We start from the raw sequence: 15,665 nt of genomic DNA on the forward strand, positions 1-15,665 counted from the left end.
GGGAGCATTGAGGAGATAGTCTAGTCTCCCCTTCATCGGAGAGTCTGCTTTCTGGGCTTTGTTACCCTGTTTACTGAGGTCAAAGGATTAAATGGAAAATATTAGAAATCAACTGTGCTGGCTAGTGGCTAGTTTTATGTCAACTTGACATAAGGAAGTGTCACTGGTGAAGAGGGGAGCCCGGATGGAGAAAGTGCTCCATAGATTGAGCTGCAGGCAAGCAGGTAGGGCATTGTCTTAATCAGTGACTGATGTGGGAGGGCCCAGCCCATTGTGGGCATTCTTAGGCATGCTCTGTGTGGTTCTATAAGAAAGCAGACTGAGCAAGCCAGTAAGTAGCATCCATCCCTCCATGGGCTCTGCATCAGCTTATGCCTCCAAGTTCCTGCCGTTTGAGTTCCTGTCCCGGCTTCCTTCCATAATGAATAGTGATATGAAAGTGTTAGCCAAAAATCATCAACCTTCCCCCCTCCCCCACAGCTTGCTTTTGGTCATGGTGTTTCATAACAGCAATAGTAACCCTAAGACATAAACAATAGATTTGAAATAACTTTTATTATCGACTTGCTTATAAGCATTTATTAGTTCTTTATCATAGGTATGAATGTTCAAGAAACACCATGTCTGTACATTTTGGTCCTCTGTATGGTTTTAGACCTTTGAGATTTTGGAAGGAATCTCCCGAGAGCAGAGTAAGGGGAAATAACTGTAATGAGGAAAATAAGCATGAAATAGAAGAATCTGTGGCAGGGTACTATAGAACTGCACAGGCAGGGAGTATGGGAGTGGTAGCCAGCGTGTGTAGAGAAGAGTTCCTCTATGAAGGAGGAGCTGTAGATTCATGTAGTGTATTAGCAAGAGTTTGCAGGTTGGTGTAAACACACTGGTCTTCTATCATTGCACTTTCTAAAATTTCTTATTGTACTTCATTATACTTACTGTGTGATATGCTTATTATACTCTATTGGTTTTCTGTCTATTCCCTAGACAACACCAGAAGGCAAAAAGCTGCTAGACAGAGGCACAGTTAAAGAACATGGGCAATAAAGGTGATGCAGTGTGCAAGGGAGGAAGATAAAGGGATCTGGCTTGATTCGCATCATGAGGAGTCAAGTACATCACTGGTTCCTGACTTAGCTTGCAAAAAAATATGACCATCAGATTATATGCCTTGATACACACACTCCAGTGTATTGGGGTATATAATAAGATAATTCTTAATAGATTTGAGCAAAGAAAATCATTAAAAACAATAAAAACAAATTTAGACATTACCGTGTTTGTGGTCTTTGGAAAATTCAGCCCTACTTTTTAAAATGTTATTCTTTAATATTTAATTTCTTTCATCTTGGAGAAACTGAATTTATCTTAGATTCTCCTCTGGAGTTGCTAATGGAACTAACTATATGAAATTCAGTTTTAAAGCATAAACTTGAGGAGACTTGGCAACTGTGGTGGTCTCATACACTGTGGCGTCCCCAACATAAACGGGGTGCGTGCCATTTAACAGGTGCACCACAGGTATTTCCCTGCTCATTCGATGGAATGAAGGAATGTGTTCAATGGAGGAACTGCTGTGTCCAGTTAAGGGAGTAGTCCCCTGTCCCTGGGAACAGGTGGATGGCAGGAATAGGCATCAGGAGATAGATAGGCCTGGTGGTATCTTGGGCCCGTAGCCTGGAGGCTTAATCTGACCCATGTTCAGAATTTGAGGCTTTGGGGTGGCGGTGACAGAGCCAAGCTGGGGCTTCTCAAATGTGTCCTTGTGTTCTAGAAGAGTGCAGCAGGGTCTGAGGGAACCGACTAAGTGTGTTTTGTGGAGTGGGTGGCAAAAATGAGCTCTGAGCTGCAGTGGTAGAAGGAATATTAGAACTGACTGGATTTGGACAAGTGTGTGGCTCTACATGATGTAGACCTAAAAGGAAAGAGGAGAGAAGTCCAGTTTAGCGCTTGCTCCAGCTCCAGTTTAGAGTGAACCTTTGTTTTCTGCTTAGAGTGAACTGACCTGTGTGGTAATGGAGGAACCTATTACCTTCAACTGGTTCTTGAGGCTTTCAAATCTGAGCCTGGCTGTTTGTAACTCTCTGCTACCTCCTGGTGGCAGAAGGTGTGCCTAGCAGGAGAGAAACAAAAATAATCAGGTCATTCAGTCTTTTGGACTTTTTTGAGAGTGTAAACAGCTTGTACATGGGGAGGGTTAATGCTTTGAAGAAGTTTGTGATAGTGACTGGCAGCTATCCTAAGAGAGTTCAAATTGGAATTTTATTTATTCCATTTTAACGTGTTACCAAAAGATTTACTAAGTTTTGGTTTTGAGTTTCATATATATATGTGCACACATATATATGCATAATATATGTATATATATTAAATACTCAAATATCTTTATTTTTAGTGTTTTTATTTGTAAATAGTTGCAGGGTTATTTTCTAACCTTATGTTAATTCACTTACTGAGCAGTAACAAAAAAGTAGAATTGTTTTTTTCTTTGTCATAGAATGTGTGTTTTCCCTTGTCAACTATGTATCAGTTAGAATATTCTAGAGTGTCCATTGCCCATATAAGAGATTGGTTCTTCCTTAGTCTTTTTGTAATGGACATGCTGTTGTTTCTGTGTCCTTGAACAAATTGCCTTTTTATTTATTTACTTCGAAAGCAAATGTTTCTATTGGCATTCAATTTACTTGTGGTTTTTAATTTAGGAAAATCCTTTCTTCTTTTAGATAAGCTACGAAGAAGCATGCCTAATCTGGCCCGGATGCCGAGCACCGCTGCGGCCAGCAGCAACCTCAGCTCTCCTGTGACAGTGAGGAGCAGTCAGAGCTTTGACTCCAGCTTGCATGGAGCTGGAAGTGGGGTTTCTCGGGTACCGTCCTGCAGTAAGTATAACAGAGCGATGGCTCTAAGCATCCTCGTTAGTCGGGACACCAGGAGGAAATTTTTCTAACATTTCTTTCTCATCTTTGTCCATGAGGGGAGTCATTTCTAACTTAGATTTAGTCATTTTAACTTAGATTTCACTACGATCAGACAGTGCTCCCTCCAGTGTCCATGTTTTCAACTGCTACAACTAATAAATTATAGGAGGCCTTTAGCTCAAGGATAGCAGGCACACTGGATAATCCCCAGCGAACCCATGCACCTTTCCCATACAAATCCTTATCTTTCCTTCTGTGAGCCTGCCATTTTCACTCAAGAGAGGCACACCAGTTTGGTCCAGCTGTAACTGTGGTCATGCTTTCACTATTCCAAAGCATTTTCCTCCAAAGATGAAGATAGTGTTGTATAAGGTAATGTTATCTCCTCCGTTCCAGTGTAGCTGTATGGATTTCTTCACAGCGCCTGTAGGGATAGAGTGGTTCCAGATGCTCATTCCATTCCTCCTGTGAGGTCTGCTGACGTGAGCCTTACAAAGACCCCAAGCCAATATTCACATACTGTAAGAGGACCACAGAGAATGCAAACTGTTGGCTAAGAGTTTGCATCCCTAGTGGTTTTTAAGTTTGCCTTCCTCAAACCTAGATTTGGATATCAGTTTATTTCCCAAACATGTGGTTGTCTTTTATTTCTTTATGTCCTGGTTCCTAACAACAAAACGACTTCATTTATTCTGTGTAAGGAGCTGCTCTAGCTGATTTATAGTTATTATCTTATGTCGTCTACCAACAACTCTGTGACAAAGTTTCGATTACCATTTTGTTAATGAGAAAGTTTCAAATGGGTAAAGTAACAGTCTAGCCTAAGGTGGACAGGTCAGAGGTGCAGAGTTAGAAACAATGCAGCCTAAGGTGGACAGGTCAGAGGTGCAGAGTTAGAAACAATGCAGCCTAAGGTGGGCAGGTCAGAGGTGCAGAGTTAGAAACAATGCAGCCTAAGGTGGGCAGGTCAGAGGTGCAGAGTTAGAAACAAGCTCTGTCTTCTGCTAGGGCTTATGTTTTCTGCTACACAGGTTGAGCTTCTGCAACCTAGAAATAAAATATAAAAAATGTTTCACGATCTGAAACTTGAAGGTTGTGTGATACCTTAAGTGGGAAATACACTTAAATTTCACTATTCTGTGAAAAATATTTACAATGTTGTATGAATTTATCATTAAGTTATGTGCATATAACTGAACTTTGTATTTGGACTTTAGTTCAACTACAGTGTGTAGAATTTCTCTTGCTGAGATGATTTAAAAAGAAGAAAGATGGTATATCATTTATATTTTCAAAGGAGCATTTTTGCCCAAGGCTAGCTCTATTGCTTTGGGCCTGAGACAAGAGGAAAATCCTGGAACATATGGAGGAGTAATCTGGGCACGTGGTGGCAAGGGCACAGAAGATAAATAGAGAAGAGGCCAGGGGCGAAGCCTATCAGACACACTCCTGCAGTGATCTACCACATGTAGATCGGACTCAAGGCCTCTTCCAGCCTTGAGTCCGAAAATTTCTGCCCCCTTCAAAATAGTGACCAAGGCTTTAATTACCCATACCTGAGAGTGAGCTTTCATAATGACCATCTGATGATCCCAAAGGTATTTAATCTATCTCCAGGAATTTCCATGGTCTTCACAGTTAACGGAATTCTCAAAATGTCCGCATGCAAAGTTCCCCTAAGACCTCAGCAGCAGTAAACTACTATGAAATCAAGAAAACGTGACATACTTCCAGCATAAAACAATGCAGAGTGAACATTTCCATCCCAGCAGGGAAGAATAGGGATAGAAAGGCAAGGCCCAATCCCAGCCAAGTCAGCAACTACGGCCACAGGCTCAAGCGGTCTGACACGTGACGGGCAGGAGCAAAGGCTCTTGGTTGGTCCTGTATCTTATGGTTCTGTAGTGTGCAGACCATACGGCTTCTCCCTGGGCCAGCTCCTCTCATTCCCTGCAGCTTTCCTTGGCACATGTACCATGTTTATCAGATCTGTAATTCCTGAAGTCTCACTACAAGGCTTCTGGCCCTCCCCCACACTGCCCAATCTGTCTCCTTCACCGTCCTTTGAGTGCTTAGGCAGAGTCTGTGCACCGATTGCTCTTACATTCTGCCTGCCTACCTGCAGAACAAGCACCATGTGAGTGACTTCAGAGTCTTCTGCTGAGTTCTTTTGGACCCTGGCAGCAGGGGTCTGAGTCTCAGCAGACTCCTCACTCCCTTCTGCACCAAAAACACAGTCTTTTCTGCTGTCCTGTCTAACTGGAGCTCTGGCCTTCTACTATGAGAGTCATTAAATGCAAATTTTTTGTTGTTGTTGTTTTGTTTGCCTGCTTCTATAAACATCTTCCAAATTCACAAATTCCTCCTTGCAAACCAGTAGCAGAGGCTTAGGAACCACAAGGTCATAGGGTCAGAGCAGCCACCCAGCTTCCAGTGTTTTGTTAGGTTTTTGATCACTATGACACATAACCAAGAGAAGCCACCTAAAGGGAAGAAAAGTCCATTTTGGTTCAGTGATGCATGTGTCAGCCCATGACTGACTGGATTGCTCTCGGTCTGAGGCATAGCAGATGTCATTCTGTGGGAACAGGTAGATGAGGAAATTGTTGACTGCCCAGTAGCCAAAAGAGACATAGGAAGGGCTTAGGGACAAGGTATGTCTTCCTGGGATATGACCAATGACCTGCTCTATCCCAGTAGGCCCCATCTCCTATTGTTTCCAGTACCTCTCAGAAAAAGGCCACCAGCTAGGAGCTGAGGCTTCAACACAGGATCCTTCTTGGTGACATTTTATGGTCAAACCACTAACATGAAAGATATGTCTATGTATATGCAAATGTTCTACAACATGCGGGGCTGGAGAGATGGCTAAGTGATGAACTGGCTGCTCTTTCAGAGGACTCCAATTTGGTTCCTAGGCCACATCATAGCTCACAACCTTTTGTAACTCTAGTTCTAGGGGATATGATGCCGTCCTTTGGACTCTGGACACTAGGCATACACAGACATACATTCAGTCAACACACCCACATGATTGATTGATTGATTGACAGATGGTAGAAATATATATGTGTGTGTGTATAGTAGAAGATATATAGATAGAATATAGAAGATAGATGGATAGTTGGATAGATAGATGTAGATGATAGACAATAGATTGATAATTTCTCAAGTTTGAAAACATCCCAAATGTTAGTCTAAGGCTTGTTTCCCAGCATTTTAGATAGAGCACTCAGCCTGTGTCATGGTTTACTGATTTTTACCAGGCTGTGAGCTCTGGACTTGGACCTTGGTTCGTTGTGAATGAATGAGTGAAATAAACATGAGTTCATGAATGAATCTATATCCATTAAATAGTTAAATTAGTAGGGTGTCTAATGAAGGCAAAGCTGATTCACGAATTTACTAATGATGCAAAACAGAGAGGCCTGTTCACTGACTGATGTCAGTTATTTTTAGACAGCAGGCTAATTATGAAGAATTTTACCTGAGGAAAAATATACATTCTAGGTCTGAGTAAATGAAGACTAACAGTGTAAGTATGAAGCAATAGAAAAATGTTTCGTCTTTAGCAAATATAGGACGATAAGGAATGTGTTGATTGTAACTTTGTGTGTGGACAATAGTCTTTGAGTGCCATAATAATTAACACAACACAAAATAGGAAGGAGTGTTCATGATTTTGGATTTCTAGCTTTGAAATACTAAAAAACTAATGCGAGCATGTTGGAAGGAAATGGCCTGTGGCCAGAGCTGAGACCATCTGAACTGCAGAGTAAATAATAATAGATTATAATTGATAGTGCCATATAAATATCTCTGGGTCCATGCTTAACAAAGCAAAAAACAAGGGATGGATGGGGGGGATTCTCTATAGGCGGGATTCTATTTAAAATACATAAAGAATTAAGATAGAAAAGTCACGTACAGGAAAGCAGAACAAACAAGAGGCATTACTGTGCATTAGGTCGGTCACTCTGCGGTTTGGATGGGAATGGCCCCCATAGCTCTACATTTGGATGCTTGGTCAACAGGGAGCATCAGGATTGGTCGATAGCATTAGAAAGGAGGAGGAGAAACAGCCTTGTCGGAGGAAGTGCGTCATTGGGGGTGGGCCTTGTTGGAGGAAGTGCATCACTGGGGGTGGGCCTTGTTAGAGGAAACTCAAAGCCCACACCAGACCAGTCTCACTCCCTTTGTTCTTGTGGCTATGGTCCCCAGCTCCAGCCCCAGCACCTGCCTGTATGCCGCCCTGCTCCTGTCATGTCAAGCCTCTCAAACTGTAAGCAAGCCCCCAGTTAATTGCTTTCTCCTTTGAGAGTGCCATGGTCATGGTGTCTCCTCACAGTAACTCAGATGTTCCCATTTCAGGTTTAGGGCTTAGGATTCTGCAGAGGCTGGGGAGAAAACTTCATCAACAAAGGACTGTGTCGTCAGACTGGACCTCGGGTTTTATGAAATCCAGGCATCATAACCTTCCTGACTTTTTCATTTCTTACTTATAAAACTCAAATGATGTCTATCTTTGCTATTTTCTTCTGGTAGCTATTATTTCTTTTTAATGTGGGTCCCTTACATATTTTGACTGTAAGGGACATAGTTCATCAGTAGGACCCTTCTTTTTTTCTTTTTTTTCTTTTTTTGTTTTTTTGAGACAGGGTTTCCCTGGCTGTCCTGGAACTCACTTTGTAGACCAGGCTGGCCCGGAACTCAGAAATTCGCCTGCCTCTGCCTCCCAAGTGCTGGGATTAAAGGCGTGTGCCACCACCGCCCAGCCAGTAGGACTCTTCTTGAAAGCTACTCTGTACTGTCATTTCAAATGAAATTGGACTTTCATTGAGTCCACCAGACACTTTTGGGTGAATCAGCAGCAGTCTAAGCATTCCATATTAATATGTAGTAAGGTTTTGTTGATTTAAATCTTATTCAATGTGTCTTGGCAATGTTTTATAGACTTTTGTTTTGAGAGATTCTATAGCTCTAAAATTAAGCTTATTTCAAAGTATTTACTTTTTTATAAATAGTGGGTTTTTTTTTCAAATTTAGCTTCTACTAGTTTTATGGTATATCAGTTTTCTCCTTTCTATAATAAAACACCTGAGAAGCAATTAAGGAAGGAGGAGTTTATCTTGGCTCACAATCCATCATGGCAGGAAGGCATGGAGCAGGTGGCTGGTCACATGACATGTGCACAGGGAGGCAATACAGGTGCTCAGCTGGATGTTTTCTTTCTGTGCAGTCTAGAACCCAGCCGATAGCATGGTGCTACCCACATTCAGGAGAGTTCTTTCCTCCTCAATTGAAGAACTCCTGGAAAGCCTTCTTTGCCCAGGGCCTGTGTTTCCATGGTGATTCTAGTCTGGTCGAGTTGACAGTGAAGAGTCACAGTCACAGATGCTAATTAGGATGTAATTGTTCTTCCTGTTTTGGTTTTCTATCCAGGGACCTTGCTGAATTCACTTCTCCTAACAGTTGAGGGGCTCAGTATGTACTCAACTTAGTAGGTTCACATTACCAACAAAGCAGGTTGAAGAATGTTCCTAAAATTGCAACTGAGACAATGCAGTCTTCCATTGTCATGAGAACAGACCACCATGTGCTGGAACACCACATAGTAACACCATAGCACGTAGGGCTCTCATGCACCTAATATCGGGTAAAAGGAGCTCCACACGAAAAGGAACATGGGATGGGATTCCAGTGTAGGGATGGGCAGCGTGCAGTGACAGAAGAGGAAATGTGTTCTCTCGGGAGATGTTCTCCCTGGGGTGGAGTATGGGAGTCTCTGAGAAGCTCGTGACACTGTCCTTCTTGAGATGGGGGATCATGAGCATGTTCACTGAAGAAGGTCACCAGCATGTGTACTTCAGGCTGATTATAGATAGTGTTTCTGAGAAGATGAGCCAGATTCACTTACTGCACTGTGTTAATTAACAGATTTCTTTTAATTTAAAAACGTTGGTAAAATGTTAAGGATTCTAAGGAATATGTTTGTGCCTACAGATATCACTCCTGACTTCCTTTCTGTGATGACAACTATCAAATCGTCCCCATGTTTGTTTTCATGTGGCCATCGTTAGAAATATATCAAGAAATTTTCACGGGGGCTGGAGAGATGACTCAGTTTTTGAGGGCACTTGTTGCTCTTCTAGAACCATTGAATTCAGTTTCCAGCATCCACATCAGGTGGCTTGCAACCATCTGATGCACACATACACACACATACACACACACACACACACACACACACACACACACACATGTGCTCGTGAGCACATATACACACACACTCATACACATACACACACACACTCATAGGCACACTCACACACACACACGCATACTGTATGCATGCACGCATGTGCACGTGCGTACATAAGTAAAATAAATAAATGAAAATGAATTTTAAAAGAAATTCTAATATCTTTTTAATAGAAAAGCAAATTCGTCTTGTAACAATTCAGAGACTCTTAAATGTTAGAGTCACCTTCTGAATGTTCAGAGGCCTTTGAGCAGCTCTGACGGGATCTGATCAGGTCCTCTTACATGTCAGTGTTCTGTTTTTTTGTTTGTTTGTTTTGTTTTGTTTTGTTTTGTTTTTTCTTTTCCTTGAGATTTGGAATTTTTTTTAAAAAACAACTTGTAGGTAAATCTTACAACTCAGAAATCTCAAGGAAGTTGAGAAAAGACTATGTAATACATAAGATAAAGATACTTGCTATTCTATTTTTATTATTTAATACCATACATATTTATAAACCTGTTATCATTTATGCTTACACTTAGAGTCCATCCATGACCCCATTCATATGCCAGAGAAATGGAAACGCAAAGACTCCGTGTAAAGCCTGATTATTTTAAGTGTAATAAGACATGTTCATTGTTAAGGTTTTGGGTCAAGGAGGGTACTGACTGAAGTTTGGGGAAACCATGAATTACAGTTTGATTTTTGACCGTTATGCTGTTCATAGATCAGCTGTATTCAGGCGGACAGAATGGGAAGAGTCTTATCGGGATTCTCGCCTACTGAAGGGTCTTAGCACCTGTACGTCACTTACCTCTTACATTCAGGGAATGTAGGCTCCTCTGCGGATAACAGCTCTAATTAGGAGGCAGTGGCGAGTTCCTCACACTGACATTATTTTCTCCCACAGTCCCGTCACCAGGACAGATTCAGCACAGAGTTCACAGCGTGGGCCACTTCCCAGTGCCCATCCGGCAGCCCCTGAAGGCCACAGCCTATGTGAGCCCAACTGTTCAAGGCAGCAGCAGCAGCGGCAGCAGTGGTAGCAGCGGCGGCAGCGGCAGCGGCATGCCTTTATCCAATGGCACGCAGTTATATTCCACCACGGGCATCCCTACTCCGAACAAAGCTGCGGCTTCTGGGATCCTGGGTCGCAGCGCCCTTCCGAGACCTTCACTGGCAATAAATGGGAGTAACCTGCCTCGGAGCAAGATTGCACAGCCTGTCAGAAGGTGAGAACTCCGTTCACGGGACTGAATCTGTGCTTGGAAGTTGCAAAGTTTCTCCAGCTCACCCTCACCTTTCCCTGGCTCAGGTCAACCACGGGTCATTGTCCTACAGGCGCATCCTGGGTCCCTCTTTCTCAGCAGGTGATGGATGTCTCTGTGTAGTCACATTCTGCTTCCTCTCACTTGATTCTTATCCCTTGGCCCACTGTACCCTGCCCCAGGTTCCGTGTGTGGCAAGTTTCCTCCCTCCTTCAGGTCTGCTCACAGTGACACTTCTGCTCGAGGTTTGAAAAGTCTTAGTTTGATTCATCTGGAACCCGTTTGTATTGTTAAGTTCCAGATGGCTCAGGCAAGCTTTTTTTTTTTCAGCCTAAAAATGCCAAGTTCTTTATAGGGTACGTTTTAGACAAAGGTAGTGACAGTAGCCTGGCTTATTTTCCTTGGTAAATAAAGAGATGTGACATGCTCATGGCTCCATATCCATTATTGGGGACCCTCCATTTTTTTCTTGAATGCATATCTTGAAGGAGGAAGATTTCTATCGTCATAGAATATGAAGAGGATTTGTTTACTTCAAACTTGAGAAAACATTGGATTTTCAAAGTTATTTTTCAAAATCCTGAAATATTTCAAAATTACTTTTCAGTTCTTTGTTGCTATCATAGAAAAAATATTTCAAATGCTAAGAATGTATGCATGTGCTCAACAAAGCTGCTTTATGCTTGTAGCTGTTTTTCCATCAAGGATCGTACCTTTTCCTTTCTATCTTTTTTTTTTTAACCTTGTGCACGTGCACACATGTGACTCTGCTCAGGCCTCAGCTCCAGCAGACAGGCAGACACTAGGAGAAGCCTGAAGGACATAACCTGATACACATTTGTGACAGTGCCAACAGCTTGTCCTTATGGGATGAAGGAACCCCGATGGGAGAGGGGACCAGAGCAAGTCATGTGCCTGGCGGGATTACTAACAGCGCGTCTGCCTTTTCCTCTCTTCATAGCTTCCTGCAGCCTCCCAAGCCTCTGTCTTCACTCAGCACACTGAGGGATGGAAATTGGAGAGACGGTTGCTACTGATGCAGTTTTACGGACCCTTGAAGAATGGGAAGAAGTGAAAATGAGGGTGTGTTACCTAGCTGGCTGGGTAACCATGGATGCTGGGATGCTTTCCCCTTCACGCTAACCACACGCACGGCATCGTTTTCAGTGGACCAATCACCAGAGACTAACGAGCTCACCTACTCTCTGCCTGAGATACTGCGGCGTTCCCAAACCCGCGGCCGCGGTATCGTTACCTTAGATCTAGGAAGTTTTTGTAGAACTGCTCCGTATCTGAATACTTTTTGAGAGAGATTGAGGCGTATCAATAATGCTTTGCCATATGAGGTTTTTAAAAGTACCTTGTTCATTTTACCTACATGTTTTAAACACCTTCCATTACATGTTCTGCATTTTAATACATTGCATATTTACAACTAGGTTCTATAACATGGTTTGAATTTTAATTTTTTATAGTTTACAGGAATTTTATTTTTTGTGCCTATTTCTTTTTATGCCTATGTGAACCACTATGGAACAACTTAAATTTTGTGCCATAAAAATATTTTTGTGGTAAGGTACTATTTTTTTAGCTCTAGGGATATATCAGCAAAAACACACCATACGATTTGAGACATAATTTTACGTTGAACGAGCACAATTTAATCTAAAGCGTTGCAAGGAGACAGCCAGACGGCAGAGTTAAACGGTCTTGTCTTTTTCATTGTTAATTTATTGTCTTACATGAGTTTCATATTTATGATGGTATCACAAGCTCATTGCACTTAAGACCCGCAATGTTTGCTACTCAACCACACAATTGATTTTCAATACTTTATTACAAAGGATGAAACTGTAATGTTTTATTAACAATGCTTCTGGAAACGAATGCATTTTAAATAAATCTTTTTGATAGACCTTTTACAAAAACCCATTTGCACTAATGAATGCTTTCTTAGGGTCTATGACTTACTGTTTGTTACTGTGTACACTGCTGTTTTGGAATGTTCGGAAATAAAGACTCTATTTCAGCAATATCAGCTCACGCATGAATGTGCAGCATCAGAAGTGGGGCTCCCACGCCCGTGTTTCATTACAGCTGGGGAAGCAGGCGCCGAGGTGGTGTTCGTGGACGGGGGCGTGGCCGACACACTCGGAGAGCCCAGTTGTAAAGATTACATTTTCTCGTCTCCACAATTAGTTTGATAAGAAATCCGAGGCTTAGCTGTGTGACAAGATTTGGTCCCAGAAAGGCCACTAAGCAGAGTCTGTTGAGGACTGGGTTTTGAATGAGCACAGTGTCACTGGGGACCCGAGCAGCCTTGGGATGTTGAGTTAGAAAACTTCTCAGTGTAGGTAAAATAGGAAAATACTGCCACTGATCTGTGAACGGCCTCCTGTGAAGACAGCATGGCTTCACCAAAGCTGTGAAGGGTGTCTGTGGTTACTCATCAGCTTTTAACTTTTCTGTACATCGTTCTATACAGAGCTGAAACAGCTTGTAGAAGTAACATTTACTGAAAATTGATAGGTACCTGGAAATGGATATGAACGAGGAAATAATAATTACCAGGCGTGTCTTTAGTGATAACATCCATGTTAGGCAGTTTTACTTACATTAATTGACCTTAAAATCTATCAGTCACACTGTTATTCCCCCTTGAAGACTCTGCATCTCAGGCAATGTCAGCCTTGGAGAGCAATTGGCTGGGAATCTGTGAAGCTGCTTTTTGTCCGTCTGACTCAGACGTCGTTTTCTTTACTACCATGTTCTTTCCTGTGAAGATGTGTAGTCAAGTTAGCATATATCATAAACGTATACACACACACACACACACACACACACACACACACATATATATATATATATATACATATATATATATATATTTATATATATACATATCAGTTGATATATTTTATTCTGAACAGAGTTAAAGGATTTAATGGATTTTCAGTTTGGCTATTCCCTTTAGGGGTTAGAGGTGAAGGTATCTTCATCTTGGATTTTATATTCTTCTTCTCGAGTGTGTAAAACCTTAAACAAGTTACTAAACCACCTTGCTCCATCCTGAGAGTCGTGGAGCTACGTAGAAGTAGCTCAGGTAAGGAAAGCAGAGAAAACATTGGACATCATAAAAATCGCTTGTGCAAACAGACAGCTGGGCAGATGTCATGAACGCTCTGCACTGAACAAAAACTTAGAGCCTCGGTTCTCAAGAGCCTTCCTGATGTTTTTCGTCTGGAAATTCTATGTAACACAAAATCGTGGATGTCTTCACTCTTCACTGTAGGATACGCATAATAGAAGCATACTTAAAGCATAATATGTAGTGGATACGTGGATGGTCGTCATACTTGGTCCCCACAGCAGTAGCTGAAGTGTCTTTGGGGGATTTGGAGAACAAGGATGAGAGTCATGGGGATGAGATCAGGGAGGTGACAGCCAAGCCCAGGTAGGCCACAGTGAGGTCTTGGACTTTCCTCTGAAGAAGAATTTTGAGAATCAATCTCTGACTTGATGTACCGTGACTGGCATTGGTGGAGAATGGAAGGGAAGAGCCAATTGTGGACAGCAACATGGTGAAAGCAGAGAGCCCGCACACCTCGTCTGCAGAGTGGCATGCTACCACTTTTGCAGTCAGTTCATCAAAAGCTTATCACTAGGTCCAGTCTTCAAGAGGAAGGAGTTATGCAAGAGTGTAAGTATCTAGAGATAAGAATTGTGGAGGCCCCTGTAGAAACTGTAAAACATTTCTGTTACCCTCGTCGGATGTGTGCCCGTTTAATTTCCAAAAGTGGTACAGCTCCACACTTTTCCAGCAGTGTGTGAGAAGGTCCAGTTCTCCCAAGGTGATGGCATTGCTGATCTTTATATTTAAATTGGAGGCGTGTTAGTGTCTCTGTGGTTTTCATTCTCATCTTCTGGGGTGCTAGTGAGATTAAATATCCTTTCGTTTTCATTCATTTATTGAATGCTCATACATATTTATTTATAGATCCTTGTTCGGGCTCATTTTTCTATGGCTTTTATTGGTTTACAATGTTTCTTATTTTTTTCTAAAAGCCCTTTTCATTTATATGTGTTTTCTTTTAATTCTCTTAGGTATTTTGATGAGTAGAATTATTTATTTACTACAGTATGCCAGGCCATTGGGATTTTTGTTTACTTGAGTTTTTACAATTTTTTAAAAGAAGACTTGTGTGTTTTCTTGTGTGTGTGTGTGTGTGTGTGTGTGTGTGTGTGTATGAGAGATGGGGTCGGAGGAGAGAGAGGGGGGAAGAGAGGGAACATTCAAACAGGTTCCTGAGGAGTCTGGAGGTATCAGAGCACCTTTCTGAGCAGTTGTAACCAGGCTGCAGGCTGATGTGGATGCTGGGAACCCGCACTGGACTGGACACTGGTTCATAAATATTGAGCTGTCTCTCAGCCCTGCCATGGTTGGTTTGTTTGTTTTTTTAAGATTTATTTATTTTATATATGTAACTATATTGTCACAGTCTCCAGACACACCAGAAGAGGGCATCAGATTCCATTACAGATGGCTGTGAGCCACCATGTGGTTGCTGGGAATTGAACTCAGGACCTCTAGAGCCACCTCTCCAGCCCTGCCGTGTAGTTTTTAAAGGTTAGTCCTTGTGTCTTTTAAAGGAATATGTCTTTGTCTCATGACTATTACATGATACTCTCCTATATTCTAGAAGTTCTATTACTTTGCTTTCATGCGAAGGTTATAGTCAGCCTTGGTTTTATGTGCCATATGAAATGAAGTACAGCTATATTTTATATCTTCCAGGTAAATATCTGGTATTATTAACACTTACCGAAAAATACCATTATTTTCTTCTCTTTACTATATATCAGACGCCCTTAAGTGTCTGTCTAGGCCTGCCTATGCTCTCATTAGAACTGTATAGTTGTAATCACTACAACTTTATATGTTTTAAATAGCAGAACAATTTGGCTACCTTGTTTTGTTTTGGGTGTCATGGCAAATCTCATATATATATATATATATATATATATATATATATATATATATATATATATATATGTTCATATATATATACACACACACATACACACACACACACACACACACACACACACACACATATATATATATATATATATATATATATATATATATATATATATATACTCATGTGTATGTGTCTCTGTGTGTGTCTATGTGTCAACAAACTGGTCAAGTTCTTGCTGGCATCTTGTTAGAGA

At 41.6% G+C, this 15,665-nt stretch overlaps 1 protein-coding gene and 1 long non-coding RNA gene across 3 annotated transcripts in view; one reads left to right on the plus strand and one right to left on the minus strand.

Annotated features, from left to right (window-relative positions):
* Positions 1-12,463, plus strand: part of Slain1 (SLAIN motif family, member 1) — a 54,680-nt gene extending 42,217 nt beyond the window's left edge. For both annotated transcript variants that reach the window (NM_001361639.1, NM_198014.3), the window contains 3 exons: positions 2,724-2,879; positions 10,073-10,394; positions 11,392-12,463. In NM_001361639.1, the coding sequence (NP_001348568.1) occupies positions 2,724-2,879; positions 10,073-10,394; positions 11,392-11,467 (554 nt within the window). In that variant the 3' untranslated portion in view covers positions 11,468-12,463. The remainder of the gene's footprint in view (positions 1-2,723; positions 2,880-10,072; positions 10,395-11,391) is intronic.
* On the minus strand, positions 539-6,988 carry Slain1os (SLAIN motif family, member 1, opposite strand). The gene is made up of 3 exons (NR_045148.1): positions 6,847-6,988; positions 4,475-4,619; positions 539-3,342 (listed from the first exon to the last, which is right to left on the minus strand). It is a non-coding gene; the product is annotated as an SLAIN motif family, member 1, opposite strand (long non-coding RNA).
* Positions 12,464-15,665: the final 3,202 nt, after the last annotated feature.

This window comes from Mus musculus, chromosome 14, assembly GCF_000001635.26.
Source record: "Mus musculus strain C57BL/6J chromosome 14, GRCm38.p6 C57BL/6J".
NCBI lineage: Eukaryota > Metazoa > Chordata > Mammalia > Rodentia > Muridae > Mus > Mus musculus.